The 16,344-nt window shown below is 44.0% G+C and overlaps 1 protein-coding gene across 1 annotated transcript in view; it reads right to left on the bottom strand.

Moving 5' to 3' along the window:
* The window catches only part of GPC4 (glypican 4), a 106,568-nt gene that overhangs the window by 15,560 nt on the left and 74,664 nt on the right, over positions 1 to 16,344 (bottom strand). The window contains exon 3 of the mRNA XM_047716263.1: positions 5,144 to 5,535. Within this exon, the coding sequence (XP_047572219.1) occupies positions 5,144 to 5,535 (392 nt within the window). The remainder of the gene's footprint in view (positions 1 to 5,143; positions 5,536 to 16,344) is intronic.

Below are 16,344 nucleotides of genomic sequence, written 5' to 3'. Positions count from 1 at the left end.
CACGCTGTCTCAAGTCCTTAACCCCTTCCACAGGGTCCTGCCGTCCTCCACTTGCTTCCCCACTATCAGTTAGAGTCCCACCTTCCTCTTCTGGTTGTTTAAGGTTGTGAGTGTAAACAAATATTCAGGGTTGAAGAAGTGCCTACACCCAGTTCTTAAAAGCTATTTGGATAGAACTTTATTACAATTTACATTTATAATGATGCAGGAAATGGCAAAATAACTTGTGCAGTACTCTTGTAGGTGTTGGGGCACTGTGAACAGATGGGATCAAAGAGCGGGTGGTGGGGGGGAATGGAAATTGTTCTCGAGGCAGGACAATCATTTAGACATCACAATGGTAAGGAACTGCTTTCTAATTATAGCCCCTGGAGTTTGGGGTGGGGGTGTAGACATAGTCCCATTATGTCAGTGTTAATTGAAACCATGAGAATGCAACTCTCTTTGGCACGGGAGCTATTCATTTTCATGGTGCATGGAACCACTCGTGCATTCTTCAAAGACCACAACAGACTTCACCCTTCCAGGCAAAACTGCTGCTAGAGCAGGTAAATAAGCAATGCATCATGAACCATGACAAATAACGAAGGGCTAAGTCATACAGAGACGTATAGTGCCAGGGTGCTTGTGAGCCATTTGTTGCTCATTAAAGGGACTTTTCTGCAGTTGCAATGGCAAAGCTCAGTGGAGCAAGCTGCAGTCACTCCACGTTTGGGCCCAAAAAATCCGAAGCAAGGCAAGGATACTTGGACTGAGCCATGACTCTCCCTTGAAGTTAAGCTTAGCTTACTGGTGCTGATGGCCTTTAAAAGGCTTAGTGATAATCAAGTCATTGCTCAGCATTTAACTACAACGCTTGTGTGGCAAAAGTAATCTGGAAAAACAGGGCATCCACTTCCAAAGAGAAAGTGGGAACATGTCTAAGTATGCGGTAACTAACCCAAGACCCCAGTATATCTCATACTTGACTTTCAGAGACATCTTCATAGATGAGGTGGGTGAGGTGACTGTCTTTAATGTTCTCCACTCTGAGTGGTCTTTTCCAAGCCCAAGGTAATTCATTCTACTTGACACCAAAAGAAGGAATGTCTAGTTCTTGAGTTGCTCTAGTCCCACCTGCAGACAACCCTTGGACAGCAACTGCAGACTTTGTTTCCAACATGTACAACTTGAAATAAGGTTTTGATCAAAAGTCGGATCATTTACTGTCTTCCCCATACCACTGTATCTTAAATTAAAATCTATTTGGTAGTCATACTCCAGAAATTAAGGTTAATAAGTATTTCCTCAAATATCCAAGTGTTCCTTACATAATTCTAGCCAGAAACATTGCATAGATGAGAAATTTTTCAATAATTTGTGTTTTAACTCCTTTAGAAATTGACCTGATGCCAGAGTATCTTATCCTTGTGTCATTTAGATAGCATGACCCAACGTAGTTGGACAGTTTGATTTCAAATCAGTCCTTAAGTCTAGAAGAAGCTCAGTAGGGAAGCAAAACAGTACTAAAAAGTTTCCAGTTACAAATTCAACTTTTCAAGTAGACACAAAAGAGTATCTTTAACTAAACAATTGGCAAGCAATGTTTACTCAAAGTAAATTAAGCCTTATACCTTGTATTCATTGTATTCTCATATAACTATGCAAACATCTCTTACGCCGATATTAGAAAATACAATGAACATAGACTACAGATCAATTCTGAAGCAAATTTAGGGTTATATTTAGAAAGGAACTTTCTCAAACAACAATACTAAGGTACACAGGAAATCTCTTGCTAAAAAAAAAAAATTCATACCAGAAACAACACCAGAAATTGTGACTCTTTTGTTCTGAGTCACATACTCTTTATTGTATAGTTAAGGGAGTTTGAATCTTATATACAAAAGCCAATCTTATGGATTTCCCACCATGAATTCTGAGAACCATGTCAAGAAGAATGGGACATGGGGAAGCCACAACTGCTCCCTTCTCCCTACCCTGGGAAGTGGGGTAGGATGGACAACAGCAAGCCTTCTAAGCCCTTGACTTTCTAAATCTGCAGTGAGGGGACCTGAGTGGCTCAGTTGGTTGAGTGACTGTCTTTGGTTCAGATCATGATCCTGGAGTCCCGGGCTCCCTGCTCAGCAGGGGGTCTGCTTCTCCCTCTGACCTTCCACCTCTCATGCTCGCTCTCTCATTCTCTCTCTCTCAAATAAATAAAAATCTTTAAAAAAATAAAATAAAAATAAATAAATCTGCAACGAAGAGTCTCTAAATCACTTCCTTGTTTCATCTACTGCCTTCCACCATGAGCTGGAGTTTCTGGAACCTCAGCTCTCTGAAGCGGGGCTCCCACCTAGCAAAGTGAAGTGAACCAGACTTCTGCTGGCTTGGTCTCCTCGTCCCAAGAACTGAAAGAGGGATGGCTAATGGAAAGCAACCATTTTTTAGATGCTTGCAAAGGACGTTCTACTTCATGCCTTTCTCTTTGGCTCAAGTGTCTGTGCGCGCGCGCAGACACACACACACACACACACACACACACACACACACTCTCTCTCTCTCTCTCTCTCTCTCTCTCTCTCTCTCATTCAAAGCACACAGCCCTGCCTCCCTGCCTGTTCAGCTGAGGATGAACACAAGGACTTGTTGGTGTGTTGGGTGAGCTACCATGTAAATAGCTGTGCCTTGTTTCAGGGCTCTGAGATGAGCATCTGGAGGATTCCTAATGATTGCTGAGGTTGGCTGAAGTTCAGGAATCAGATTATTCCTTTAATTATAACCGTCACCCCTGCTCAACTTGCTCTCACCCACCATTTATAAGGAGAGTATCCGGAAGAAAAGGCCAACAAGGACATGTCAGAAAGAACTGCCGTTCCCTGAGAGTTCAGGTGCCTGGAGAGGAGGGGGATGCACAGACCTGCCAGAATGAAGGCGACCAATCAGCTAAGCCTCCTTTCTCACCCAGTCCTGGGATGGAACATCCTAGAAACACCTACTTCTGATGGTACACAATTCTTTAGAATCTCACCTTCACTGGACTAACCTCCAAGTTTCCTCTCTAACTAGGGTAACCCGGAAGCCTGGTATGCTCAAGGCAGCCCCGGTTGCCTCAAACTTAGCGGTACATGCTGTCTGGGTGGGACTGCTAATAAGCACCTCACGGTTTAGACAGCGAGCATCCTGGTTCGGACCATACATTCCTTGGTCATCCGAACTCTAAACGAACTCTCTCATAGGCCATCAGATTGATATTCCAGTTGTCTGACCAATCCCTTCAGGCCGCAAAACAAGGAGCTCCTTGTCCTTCTGTCTGCAAGGTTTTGAGCGAACAGATTATAATCTGGCTTTTCCTTTGAGAGCTGAAATGTAACAGCACCAAGATCAGTCTTCCTAAGGTAACTTGCCCCAGATTACTGTTTCTCTGCTGATATCAAGTCACGGAAGGGTAGAGGAAGAAAGGCCTTCAGGAAGTTTTCAAATTTCATTTTTTTTTCTGAGGGAGCAGAGACTGAAGGAGCCAGAGAACTTTTTACTCCCTTGAAATCTTGCCCAAAACTCTACTTTGAGGGGCACCTGGGTGGCTCAAGCAGTTAAATGTATAATTCTTGATTTTGGCTCAGGTCATGATCTCAGGGCTGTGAGATGGAGCCCTGTGCCAGGCTCCACACTCGCAGGGAGTCTGCTCTAGATTTTCTCTCCCTCCCCCTGCTTGCTTTCTCTCTCTCTCAAAATAGATAAATAACATCTTTTTTTTTTTTTTTTAGATTTTATTTATTTATTTGACAGAGAGAAATCACAAGCAGGCAGAGAGGCAGGCAGAGAGAGAGGAGGAAGCAGGCTCCCTGCTGAGCAGAGAGCCCGATGCGGGACTCGATCCCAGGACCTGGGATCATGACCTGAGCCGAAGGCAGTGGCTTAACTCACTGAGCCACCCAGGCACCCCGATAAATAACATCTTAAAGGGATGCCTGGGTGGCTCAGTTGGTTAAGCGGCTGCCTTCGGCTCAGGTCATGATCCCAGCATCCTGGGATCGAGTCCCACATCGGGCTCCTTGCTCGGCAAGGAGTCTGCTTCTCCCTCTGCCTCTGCCTGCCACTCTGTCTGCCAGTGCTTGCTCTCTCGCTCTCTCTCTGACAAATAAATAAAATCTTAAAAAAAAAAATAACATCTTAAAAACAAAACAAAATAAAACAACCCTCTACTTTGAAAAGCGAGAAAAAGCTTCTCTGGTGCAGCCAGGAGGGAAAGGCACAGAGGTGTAGTCTCCGTTCCGGGAAGGCTCCACCCGTCTCCCTTGCCTCTCACCTCTGGATGGAGGCCCCTGAACGACCTCCTTAGCTGGCTTCAGAGAACACTGTCCAGTTCTTTTACTTTACAAATGAGGGAAATGTGCCTCATTGCACCTGCTCTTGCCTACACAGTACGATCTCATGCTATCCCTTGGTAACCCTTTATATAAGCAAAGCCGCAAGTCAAGAGCACGGGGCACCCACTGTCATAAAAAGCTGTGCCTTCTAAAGAGAGCTAGGTACACCTTAAAACAAGGAAACCCATACTAACGCATGTTCAATACAGCTCTAGACTGTAAGGCGGGGGCCCCAAACCCAGTCACTCTCTGGAGGGGAAGGAGAACAGAAGCTGAAGAGCGTGGCCATGCTAAACCCACTTTGGAAAATTAAGATTCCAAAGTGAACATGCATTCTGCTTCCAAGAATGGCTACCAGAGAAAGCACTGGAAAGAATGACATTATGGGATGGTGTTCATCACAGCACGGTCCCTAACTCCAGGATGTACCTGTATCAGAACAAAGTGTGTGAGGGAAAGGCCAAGAGAAAGAAGAGAGCAGAATAGGAGAAAATGGTTATCCAGCCCATGGAATTCTATTGATTTTCCAACCGCCCAAACTTCTCTTTTTAAACTTATTTATTTGAGAGAGAGACAAAGAGAGAGCACAAGCAAGACGGACAAAGGAGGGAGAGAACCCCCGTGCAGACCCCCCACTGAGCGTGGAGCCAGACCCAGGGCTCCAACCTGTGGCGCGGAGAGCATGACCTGAGCCAAAATCAAGAGTCTGACGCCCAACCGAATGCGCCCCCCAAACTTTCTTTTGAAATGAAACAACAGAAACAAAGGCGTGGGATGCAGAGAGCACTTACCACGGAGACTTTGCTCACTACGTCTCTCGCGACTGCTAAGCCTTGAGCAAAAGTACGGGCGGCGACAAACGCACGCGTAACCTGCAGCTTCAGTTTCCGAGGGACGTCTCCGAAGGGCTTCAGCTGCTCCGTGTACTTGCTCACGCACTCCAGATACTCGTCTGTGAAGTGGTACTGGGAGTTCACCAGGCGGAACATCCGCTCCAGAAGGCGAGCCCAGAAGTCACTTAGCATTTCTTCCAGGTTCACGCTTCCCGCCACGTAGTAGCGCTTCAGCTCTCCGAAGAGATCTTTAAATAGCTCAGAATTTTGCATGTATAAGCGGCCATAGGTCTTCACGAACATGTCATTCAGGGATTTCTCTGCATTTTCCAGTAGTTCTTTGAAGAATTCTAAAGACAAAAGAAAAAAAGGAAGAAAAGATTTTCAGTAATTAAGTAACAAAGTGTCTTTCAGGTCAGTTTGAAAGCTGGGGGAAAAAATGACAAAATGAAATTGGAAAACACACTCATATATAAGGTGGATTTCTTTTCATGTCAGTGAAAGGAAATCCAGGTCATAAGCCACAAAGTCATGTACACCTGTTTACACCTAAGAGAGGGGGAAAATAATTATTTTAGACCAACAACTTCTCAGGAGTCAATATAAAATACACACACATGCATGTATGTACGCGCGCGCGCACACACACACACCTCTCGTTCAGTCACAAGGTAAATAAAGAGCTGGATAAAAATGGGTACATGAGATCTAAAACATGAGGCCTGCCAGAACTTTCTACAGCAAGAATTGAAACCAAAGCTAACAATGCCTCCTAACTGAAACCTGACACCCGGACAGGTATTTTCAAAACATGTTGTTTTACTCGGACCCGTTTTTTTTTTCTTTTCTCCTTACATCTACGTGACATGCAAGAACACTGCCTAGTACATGCTGGAGGCCAAGAAACAATGAAATACCACAAAAGCTAGTGCTGAGGTTTTCTGAAAAGAAGTTCTCAGGTGTTCCCTGTGACATTAGCACAAATTGGAGTATCCAAGTTGAACATGGGTTCTTAAAGGATTCATATGGTAACATCATGAGATTCTTTGTTGGGGGGAGAGGGGAAAAAAGTGGGGGGAGAGGAGAGAGGAGGGAGAGAGACACGCAATATGAAATCTGTGGTTGAGTCATGTATTTACAGGCAACAGGAAAATAACGGAGAAAAATACGTAAGAATACCTGGTTATTCCACATTTACTTTCTGGCCTGAATGCTGAAAGATTTTAATCTCTTAAGTACAAAGGGCAAATTAGGTTTTCCTGAAGCTTTTGTGAGGCAGTTCAAAGAAGGAAAGAGCTAATGGTGTGTCTGTAACAATCATTCTTAATGAATCTGTGGCTGGTATAAAAATAAACACTTCAAGATATTAAGTTTACAAGCAGGGAGTGTAATAAATACTAAAGCGAAATAGAAGGACCGCATTAAGAAAGTGTCTCCAGGAGAACATGGAGTAGAAGAAAAACTCCGGTGCCTCCTTTGAAGCCAGAAGAACATTAGCAATCTTCTCGAAATGCAATAGCATGGCAAAGCCATTATCCGTTATCTTCTCATGTCCGGCAGGCAAATAAATGAGAGGCTGAAAACTACTTTCCAGTAGTCTCTCAAAACTTGCACTGGAAACACTGTAAGCCTTTTGGAAGGGATGTGGGTGACTCTGCGTACTTCCAAGCGCTTCCATACTTGTGCCCCCAGCTCATTACCACGTGGTGACTTGAGCCCACAAGGCCACCGTCTTCTGGGTTCCAGCTTCCCAAACTATGTGTGTTTTGTCTGTGGGGTATTTCTGCGGGGAGAAGGGCTCTTTCCTTTCCCTTTGGTTGAAGTTTCGCTTGTTTTGTATTTCCTGGGCACTCTTCAAGGAGGAGAGAAGAAATGGATTCCCTCTGAAGAGCTAAAAAAGGGGGGCGGGGAGGCGGGGACCTGAGGAAAGGCCCGCAAGTCAACTCCTCTCCTCCATTACCAGCACAACCTAGTGTTTTTACCCAAGGTCGCTCCCTGGAAGAAGACCAGAAAGTACGCAAGGAGCTAGGGGAACCATATGAAAAGCATTACTCAAATCAGGTGCCTGAGAGGCCTCTAATTCTCTCCAGAGTCCCAAGTGATTCTCAAGTGCGGTCCCACAACAGGCCACCAGCAACGCCACACCAGCAGGGCCCTTGTTAGAAATGCAAGTTCTTGGGCCCCACCCTAAACCCACCAGATCAGAGACCCCGGGCGTGGAGCCCAGCCATCTGGGACTCCGGTTCCCCTAATGTTTGAGAACTGTTGTTCTAGCCAAGGAAACGTGTCCCATTTCACCCCTCAACAGCAATCAGCACCAGCTCGGGGCTGTGCTAAATACGAAGCATAAGGGTTAAGCGTTTTAATTAGAGGAAAACGTCTTTCCAATGACTTGGGTTTTTTCCATTTTTTTCTTGCATTCTTGGGTGTGATTTATAATTTTTGGGGTGGGGGGGATAAATTTTCTTGAACGGAAGTCTCTCAACTAAGTGTCCAGAAGGCAGGTAGCACTTTCCTAGAATTCAAAGCTGGGGGGTGTTGGGGTAAGAAGCAACATGAAAGTGTCATCTGGTCCACTTCCCATACCTTGTTCGATTCCCTAGCAGCCCTGCCCTAGCTGCTGGTTCACTGGGGACACGATAAAGAAGGTACGCCAAGCCACGTCAGTACGCGTCTGGTAGGCTGCACACGTACCTCGCACACACTGGGAAACTAAAGGTTGGTCACTGAGCTCTATCCGAGAGCCTTGTGTCAATCCCCTGCTATTAGTATTTCACAGTCCTGAAGAGAGGATTCCAAAGGTGACCATAGGTCCTTCCCTAATATTGGATTTTTATTATATTGCTCATAAAATAGGCACACATCATTTAGGGTAGAAGTAGGATGTTGGAAATTATTTGCCTTGTGCTTTGATGACTCATGTAATAAGGAACTCTGAATACACACTTGCATGTCTAGGGAATGGCACCCACAGTTGTATAGCTTTTAAGGGTGGGGGCAGGGAGGCATTTCAGAAGTGTTTTAATTTAAAACAGCTGTACAGTGTCAGAGTTCATTGTTCAGGCTCCAAAGGGCTCCAGGTCAAAGAAATGCCAAGACACTGAGCATTTGATGGGGGGGGGATAAAAGTCTTAAAGAGTTCCTCATTGAGATCAAGAACCCATGGGTTAGTTGTTACTCTGTGTAACGTAGCTGCTTTGGAGTGTAAGAGAAGTGATCTAATTAAGACAATGGATTTCAAACCAGCATGCCCTCTGTCCAGTACCACCAGGGAACTTGTTCTGTTTCTCACGACTCAAATTCTGTCTAGGAAGGGTTGTGTGCATGCACGTAGGATTGCGTGTGTACTGTGTGTGATGTTAATTTAAACAGGAGTTAACTTGGTGCTACATACATGTTCTAATTCTTTTGATTGTTCAGAACATTGATTTCCTTTCTGATCCACTTTAAGATTCTTTAGTAGAATCATATAAGTTGCAAATACAAAGATTGTTTGAGTGGGCTACATGCAAAAATTCTATAAAATTGACATAACAAGTTAAAATCTGATCCATGAATCCCTCCTAACGGCCACGCAATTTGACAAGTATGTACTGAGTGGCTATTACGGGCTCAAATCAAAGCACACAGTTGTATCACACATCTTAACCTTCTTGCCCAATCAGACTGTAATCAACATTCCCAAGAAGACTTACTTCCTTCATCCAACTCACCTTTACTATACCGCCAACACTCCACACGTGCTTTTACATGCAGAGACTTTTAAAGCACCTATAAAATCCTTAATCCTTCATTTCATATAGCAAGTTTTAAAGTATCTCTTTTGCCTATGGAAGTTAACAGAACAAAAGCCAAGGGACCTGAAGGACCCAAACTCCCTTCTCTTTAGACTTACTCTTACTGACCCTGTTAAATGAGATTATTTGATCTATGAGTTTTGCCCCAGAGACCATGTAAGGATGGCAGACATAATTTAAATTCCAAAATCCATACTGGTTACGTCCAATATCACCCAAAGCATAATAATTTGCTGTAAGGAGAAAAAAGGAGAAAAGGGGGTAGGGGAGCTCCTCCTATCAAACTACCAGCTTCCACATGTTCATGTATAACTCCTCCTTTCCTACTAGGACACTTCCTTCTCAATGAGGAATAGAGCAGAATTAGACATTCGTGTCCTGGTCCAGGTCCCCGGCCATCAGTAGCAACTTCACTAATCACTGTAACATTCATCTTCACTTTTCTCCATTATTCAGAATTCAGGATTAGGGTCTGGTCTTAACTAAACAACTGTACAGGCCCCAGACACCTAGCAATGACTCCTTCTTAATCATTATGCCTGAAGCCAGTTATAAAACACTTGGTGGCTAATAGAAGACCAGCCAGAGCAGTGTACCCAGGACTCCACAACCATCAGAAGCTTAGATCATCGGGAATTAGATCTCCCTTGTGACAACTGCTTGTATTCATGGAAAATGCCAGGGAGGGAGTCTGTTTCAAGGGATGCTACAGGTATCTGAAAGACAGAGTCAAAGGTGATCAGGGTGTATTTCTCCCTCAGCTTTCAGCTTCAGTGTTTACATTCAAGGATCAAGCAACTGCTACTCCCAGGACTCATGGGTGAGCACTAAACACAAACACTGCAACATGCTGCATATCGAAACAGGGGTGAAACATGGGCAAAGCGTGGGATCCCTCACTTACGAGCTGTGTGGCCTTGAATGGACAGAGGATCTAACCTCACTGGTTTTGTTGGGCCTCACCCATAAGGCTGTTACTGCTCACCTCATGGATAATGCCCAGCACACCAGAGATCCTCAATAAATGGTACTACTGATGATCAGCGAAGTGTTCTTATTGTCACCTTTATGGTTTCTTCCTATCTACAGTCACTTTAAAAATCTCTTAAGGCTCGTTTTTATTCTTCTTGGCAGTCGAATATTATCCAGCTCGGGGAACATAAATTAAGCCAAAGCTGCTGGAGGTCAGTTAAGAAGACCCAAGGCCTTATAAAACTGGGAGCAATTTAGGCAAAGGAAATGCTTAATGGCTCCAGCTTCCAATGCGGTGAAATGTCCCTGACATCTGCAAGGGTGGCAGCGACCACCAAGTGAAAGACACCGAAGGGAGAAACCTCAGCCCATGGGAGAGGCTTTATATTTTTTTTAAAAGATTTTATTTATTTATTTGACAGACAGAGATCACAAGTAGGCAGAGAGGCAGGCAGAGAGAGAGAGGGAGAAGCAGGCCTCCCGCTGAGCAGAGAGCCCAATGCGGGGCTCGATCCCAGGACCCTGGGATCATGACCTGAGCCGAAGGCAGAGGCTTTAACCCACTGAGCCACCCAGGCGCCCCTGGAGAGGCTTTATATTAAAAGAGGGTATCACACACATCACACACATATAAACACAGATCAGGGTTAAAGATTAAGCAAAGAACCGGGGAAAGGAAAATTAAGAATGAAGCGGCAGGTCCACCCCCAACCCTCCCCACGCATTTCATCTGCCACAAGTCTGCTCAGTACAAGGGCTGAGCTATGGGACTGAAAGTATTTTCCAGCTCTAAAATGGATTATTCTGAATGTCAGTAGTATCAGTTTAACACGGGAAAAACTAGAACGAGAGGTCGCCTTTTCCATATAAAAGTTTTCTAGGCAAATATCCTGTCTTTTAAAACAACGAAGAGGAACATCCCGTTCTTCTCTATCCCCAGCCACTTGTCTTGCATCAAATAAACATTCGAAATTCTTAACAGAGGTCAAAAGGCCCCAGTTCTGCTATTAAACACCATTAGTTACTCCATTATAAACAATCGACTGGCTATTGATTATTAATGAGCTAGAAAACGTTCTAGAACTAACCCACGACCTTAAGAGACTGGAAGCCCTTTCTACTCAATCCACTTGGCTGCGTGTTATAAATTGCCACCTTGTATTTATATTATTAGGAAACCTCCTTTTCCGTCGAAAGATTAATTTCCCCTTTACTGTAAAGACTGTACTTCACAGCCCTGACATGGCATGCGAACAGTAAGTTACCACCTCAACAAAATTCCTGAGAAAAGCAGGCTCCTTGTAAGTGCTGCAAATCATACTTTTCTCCCTGTTAAGAAAACTCGAGTTCTAGTCACCCCTTCATTGGAGATCTCGCATTTAAGCAAGAATGGCTAATGTAAGCATCTACAAATGAAAGAGAAAAAGGAAATGAAACGAGCATCTTACCCACTGAAATGAAACGCAAAGAAACACAAAGAAACACAAACTTGGGTCTCTGATAATCTTCCCCCTCTGCTTTGCTTTTTCGGTAATGTCTGCTGAAGTTTCCGGCAGGCACTTTCCTCGGTCTTGGCATGATCTTACTCCCTCCAAAGTGCCTGCTAGGGCACGATGTACTAAAAGGACACGTACTTGACGAATGCTCGTCAACTGATCGCACATCCACAGACCTCCCCCTAGGATGACAGCGTGACGGCCAACTGCAGTCCTCACGAGGGGCTGTGAACGTCCACAAGGTTCATTTTCTTGGGTAATCCGTTCTGAATGCTAAAGGTCCTTATGGTATCTCCCGTGGCACCCGTCTCTCGCTACTGTAGCCGGAGACATGGGGTCACAGCTCTTAAGCCTTCTCTTGGACCCCATGTCATCCGTACCAAGGGTACACTCAGCACTAGCTAGCCAGTTAGTTCCCTTTGACACACGTACTCCTTCTCACTCAGGTGCCCAGAGGAGGCTGACTTAAGAAGTTAAGGAAGCCAGGAGGCTGGAGCAGCCAGCCCAGAGGTTCCCTATACTAACCTTTACGTGGCTCTATTCTACAACCATAGAAACCTTCTAATACGGTCTAGGTGCTCATGACCTATTAACAAGAGAAAACTAGGACACAAGGTAACTGTAATCTGTTAGGATTCCAATTTGCGTCTACCTGCACAAAAAAGACGAGGCAAATACAATGTTGACGCAAATATAACAGGTGTTACGGACCTGGGGTAATTTTTTTCAACAGACGTTTCTCAAATTTGTTCACCCAAATTTTTCAGTGACATTTTATAACCAGAAAAATACTGTACCCTCATGTATGCACAAAGTACTTTATTTCCCTCATTCCATTCGTTTAACTTAATTGCTGGAGGTTTCCGTGCATTTTTCTGTCTACATAGGGTCTATAGTGACCAGTGTGATATGTTGGGGGGGGGACCCACCCAAATATTTTCTTAAAATGCCACCAAAGCATTTCTTACATTTTTTCATTTAAAAAATACAATTTTAAGTATCCCATTCAAATTGTAGCAATTTAAAAAGTCTGGCAAAATACAAAGAAAATATAAACATACTGCCAATAACCCCACTAGTAAAGCACAACAATGATGCTTTATTGAATTCTCTTCTTCCTATGAAGATATGTATTGTTACAGGCTTGAGATAGTATCGTATCTGTACCCCGTTCTCAGGTGACACTGTGAGCTTAGCGTTTCCTGTGTGATTAAAGATCCTTCAGAAACCTCACCGGTAACAACTGCATGTACCTGACACCATGTGGATGGGCCAGAGCCATCATGGGACATTTAGACAGATTTCCTGTTTGTCATTATTGGAAGTAATGCTGTGATGAACATGCTTGCGCAGAAATCTTTCTTTCCTTGAGATAAATACCAAAAAGTAGAATGACTAACTCAAAGGGTATGAATGTTTTCAAGACTTCTGACACACTGACCTCTGGAAAAGGTGTGCAAACGTAACACTCTGAGTCATATTAATTTTGAGAGTTTCGATGGCTTTGCCGATTCTTTCCAGGGGAGGAGGATGGAGCTGGGCCGGGACAATAAACAAGGAAGGCCCGACTGGCTAGAGAATTCCCCCAGTCAATCAGTTGGGAGGCAGTGCTAGATCAAATACGCCCTTTTCTTCGCCTGGCCAGACAGACACAGAGAAGGAGGTGGGTAGAGAGGAACAACAGCGTTCTCCACTCCCAGGCTCAAAGTGCAGTGAACCAACAAAGTAGATAAAAGGCTTTCAGCTGACGCTCTTCCATTTTATTTACTTGCCTCCAAACAGATGAGCTGCCTCTTGCTGATGCTGTGACTCTTTAAGAAGTCAAAGCTAACAGCAGAGGCCCACAGCGCTGCGGCTCGGGGCTCCCTTCGAGCCTCACTAGCCTTCCCAACCCAGCGAGATAGCCAAGGCTAGCACAACAATTGGTCACACTTCAGATAACAACTCAAAGGGCAGAATACGGAAATGTGTGTGTTTTGTCTGAGCTCTTGATTTGATTACAGTAAGCTGCCAGTGTCTCTTTTTCATCGAGTTTCACAGAGAGATTATCAAAAGAGTTAGCCAAAATGCCTGGCATTTTAGTCCCCTTCACAGGGAAGGAAAAGAAAACAGAATGGTAAAGAAAAGAGAAGTAGTGCCATCCAACGAAATCAAAGACCCCCGGTATTAGGATCTGGAAAGAGTGCAACATTTGCAGGATGGCCAGAAAGCCTAGCATGTGTCTCTCTCTCTTACAATTCCGAAGATACTTGTCCCGTGAAATACTGTCCACTGCACTACAGCAGAGGTTTAAAAAAGCAACACATTTTTTTAAACATCTGAATGGATCAAATCTGAGGTGAGGATTAAAGTCACCCCACACCAAAGACACAGATGTAGTGAAAAGAAGGGCCATCTGTACCCCAATGTTCATAACAGCAATGGCCACAGTTGCCAAACTGTAGAAAAGAACCAAGATGCCCTTCAACGGACGAATGGATAAGGAAGATGTGGTCCATGTACACTATGGAGTATTATGCCTCCATCAGAAAGGATGAATACCCAACTTTTGTATCAACATGGACAGGACTGGAAGAGATTATGCTGAGTGAAGTAAGTCAAGCACAGAGAGTCAATTATCATATGGTTTCACTTGTTTGTGGAGCATAACAAATAACACGGAGGACATGGGGAGATGGAGAGGAGAAGGGAGTGGGGCGAAATCGGAGGGGGAGACGAACCATGAGAGACTGTGGACTCTGAGAAACAAACTGAGAATTTGGAAGGGCGGGAGTTGGGGGGTTGGGTGAGCCTGGTGGTGGGTACTAAGGAGGGCACGTACTGCATGGAGTACTGTCTGTGGTGCATACACAATGAATTTTGGAACACTGAATAAAACAAAGTTAAGAAAATTTTTAAAAATTAAAAAAAATTAAAAGTCATCCCTAGGATGGATGTATGTACTACATTCCTACTACATGTTTATTTTGGAGGATATTTAAGACTTGCTTTTTAATAAACATAAAGACCTTCCCCAGGGGTCTTCAGCCAGTCGACATGGAGGTGCAGAGCACAAGAATAAAAGGACGTAGCTGAATGAAGAAATAGTGAAGGTCAAAGGTCAGGAAAATGCCAGAAATTTCAGCTTAGCTAATGGCCATGAAGCTTAGTCGGACACATTTGCCTTTTAAGGTGAGTGGCCAGCTTCCTCCCACTGAGGTCACTGCTTTCACGGGCCTGTGAATGCTAATGCCGTCAGCTCCCTGCGCCTCCGCACTGGTCGCTGGTTTCCCGACCGGCCTAATGAAGGGCTAGCCGCTGTGAACTCTGGGAAATTTCCAGTCAGTGATTAAAACACAGATTTGGCTAAATCTGCAGAGTGCAACGCGTCCTGCCTTTGTGAAGTGATAGAAAACAAGGGGGCTTGAGGGCTTAAGGGAAGGGTGGCCACTTTGATTTACACTTGGCCCATGCAGATAGATGGGACAGACAATTATTTCTTTTATGTGCGTTTTAAGCTAATTCAGAAAATTTCTACTATTATTCGAGTTAACAAGCTTCAGGCTCATGGGAGGGTTTTCAAAGACCTGGGGAAAGTAGTGGAGTTAAGAAATGATAGCAGGAAAATAGAGGGTACCAGACAGGCGGCTAATTAACATCTTGTGAGACCTTTCACTAAAGCAGCTGGTCCAGTCACATGTTTAGAAGATTCACAGAATTTTTAGAACTGAAAGGGTCTTTATAGAGACCATCGAGCTCAACCCCCTCATTTTATGGATGGGAAAACTGAGACCCAGTTAATTGCCACGGGTCACAGAGGGTTCACAACAGAACCAGGCTGACAATTCAATGTGCTCTGCTTCCTGAAGTTACTACATTTGTTCCCTAAAATGAGGAATTAACACTTTTTGCAATGAACTGGCCTCAGACATCTCCATTTCCTTAAGATTTCTTCAGCATGCAAACCATTTGATTCGGGAAGTGAAGCAAAAATGTATTTTCATATTTGTTACTTCATTTTTACTATGTGATTCAGAGATATATTTAATGTGGCAGCTCTAAGTTTTTAATCTATTTGGGTTGTTTGAACTATGCTTCTTTTAAAAACAACTAGTCTCTCACAAAACACGACATTTTGGGGTGGGCCTTTATGTTGTGGTCCTAAAACACGGATTATGCCCCACTTCTATTATTTCTACTCCTTTGCCTGGCAATTCTTTGAAAGCCCCCACCCCGAACTGAGCATCTGATTAGCATATTCATGAGACAACCCATTCAGCTATGTTAATTAGCAGTTCTACTTCAAAAAAAAAAAAAGAAAAAAAAAAGAAAAAAAATTTTTTTTCCCAGAACCCACCAAGAGGGGGAGCAGCTAGCTCTGCCACTTCCCTTTCTGGCTCTAGGTCTCTAGCCTAGGTATGGAACTTCCTCAGTTCAAGTGTACATAAGGGAGATTACAGGGTAGAAAAATAAAGAGGTGAGACCTTAAACTCAGATCTACAAGTTTAAAATAGGAGAATCCTGAGAATTCCGGTGGGGAGGGATGCTGCCTAAGGAAGCATGCTTCTGTACTTTAGCTAGGTCTGAAAACACATGCATGCCCACAGTTTATAACTTAAAAATAGATTTACAGACTGTATAATCTCTTTAGATGGGCAAACAATAAAAAATTAAACATGTAAAAAAAATTAAACATGTAGAATAAAAGAAAGCCTTTAGAGATAAGGGAACTGGCTCCGAAACGCCAAGACTGGCATTTGAACTCCGGAGCTCCTTGAGGAAGAAAGATAGAAATTTGAGGTAATGGGATGGTTTCCAGTTAAAGAAGGCTGACCTGCTAAAAGCCTACGAACCTTATTTTTGTTGAAAAGTTTTGGGACGCCTGGGTGGCTCAGTTGGTTAAGCAGCTGCCTTC

Source organism: Lutra lutra, chromosome X, assembly GCF_902655055.1.
Source record: "Lutra lutra chromosome X, mLutLut1.2, whole genome shotgun sequence".
Classification (NCBI taxonomy): domain Eukaryota; kingdom Metazoa; phylum Chordata; class Mammalia; order Carnivora; family Mustelidae; genus Lutra; species Lutra lutra.
Note: the sequence above shows the minus strand (reverse complement) of the source record. Positions and strands in the feature narration are given on the sequence as shown.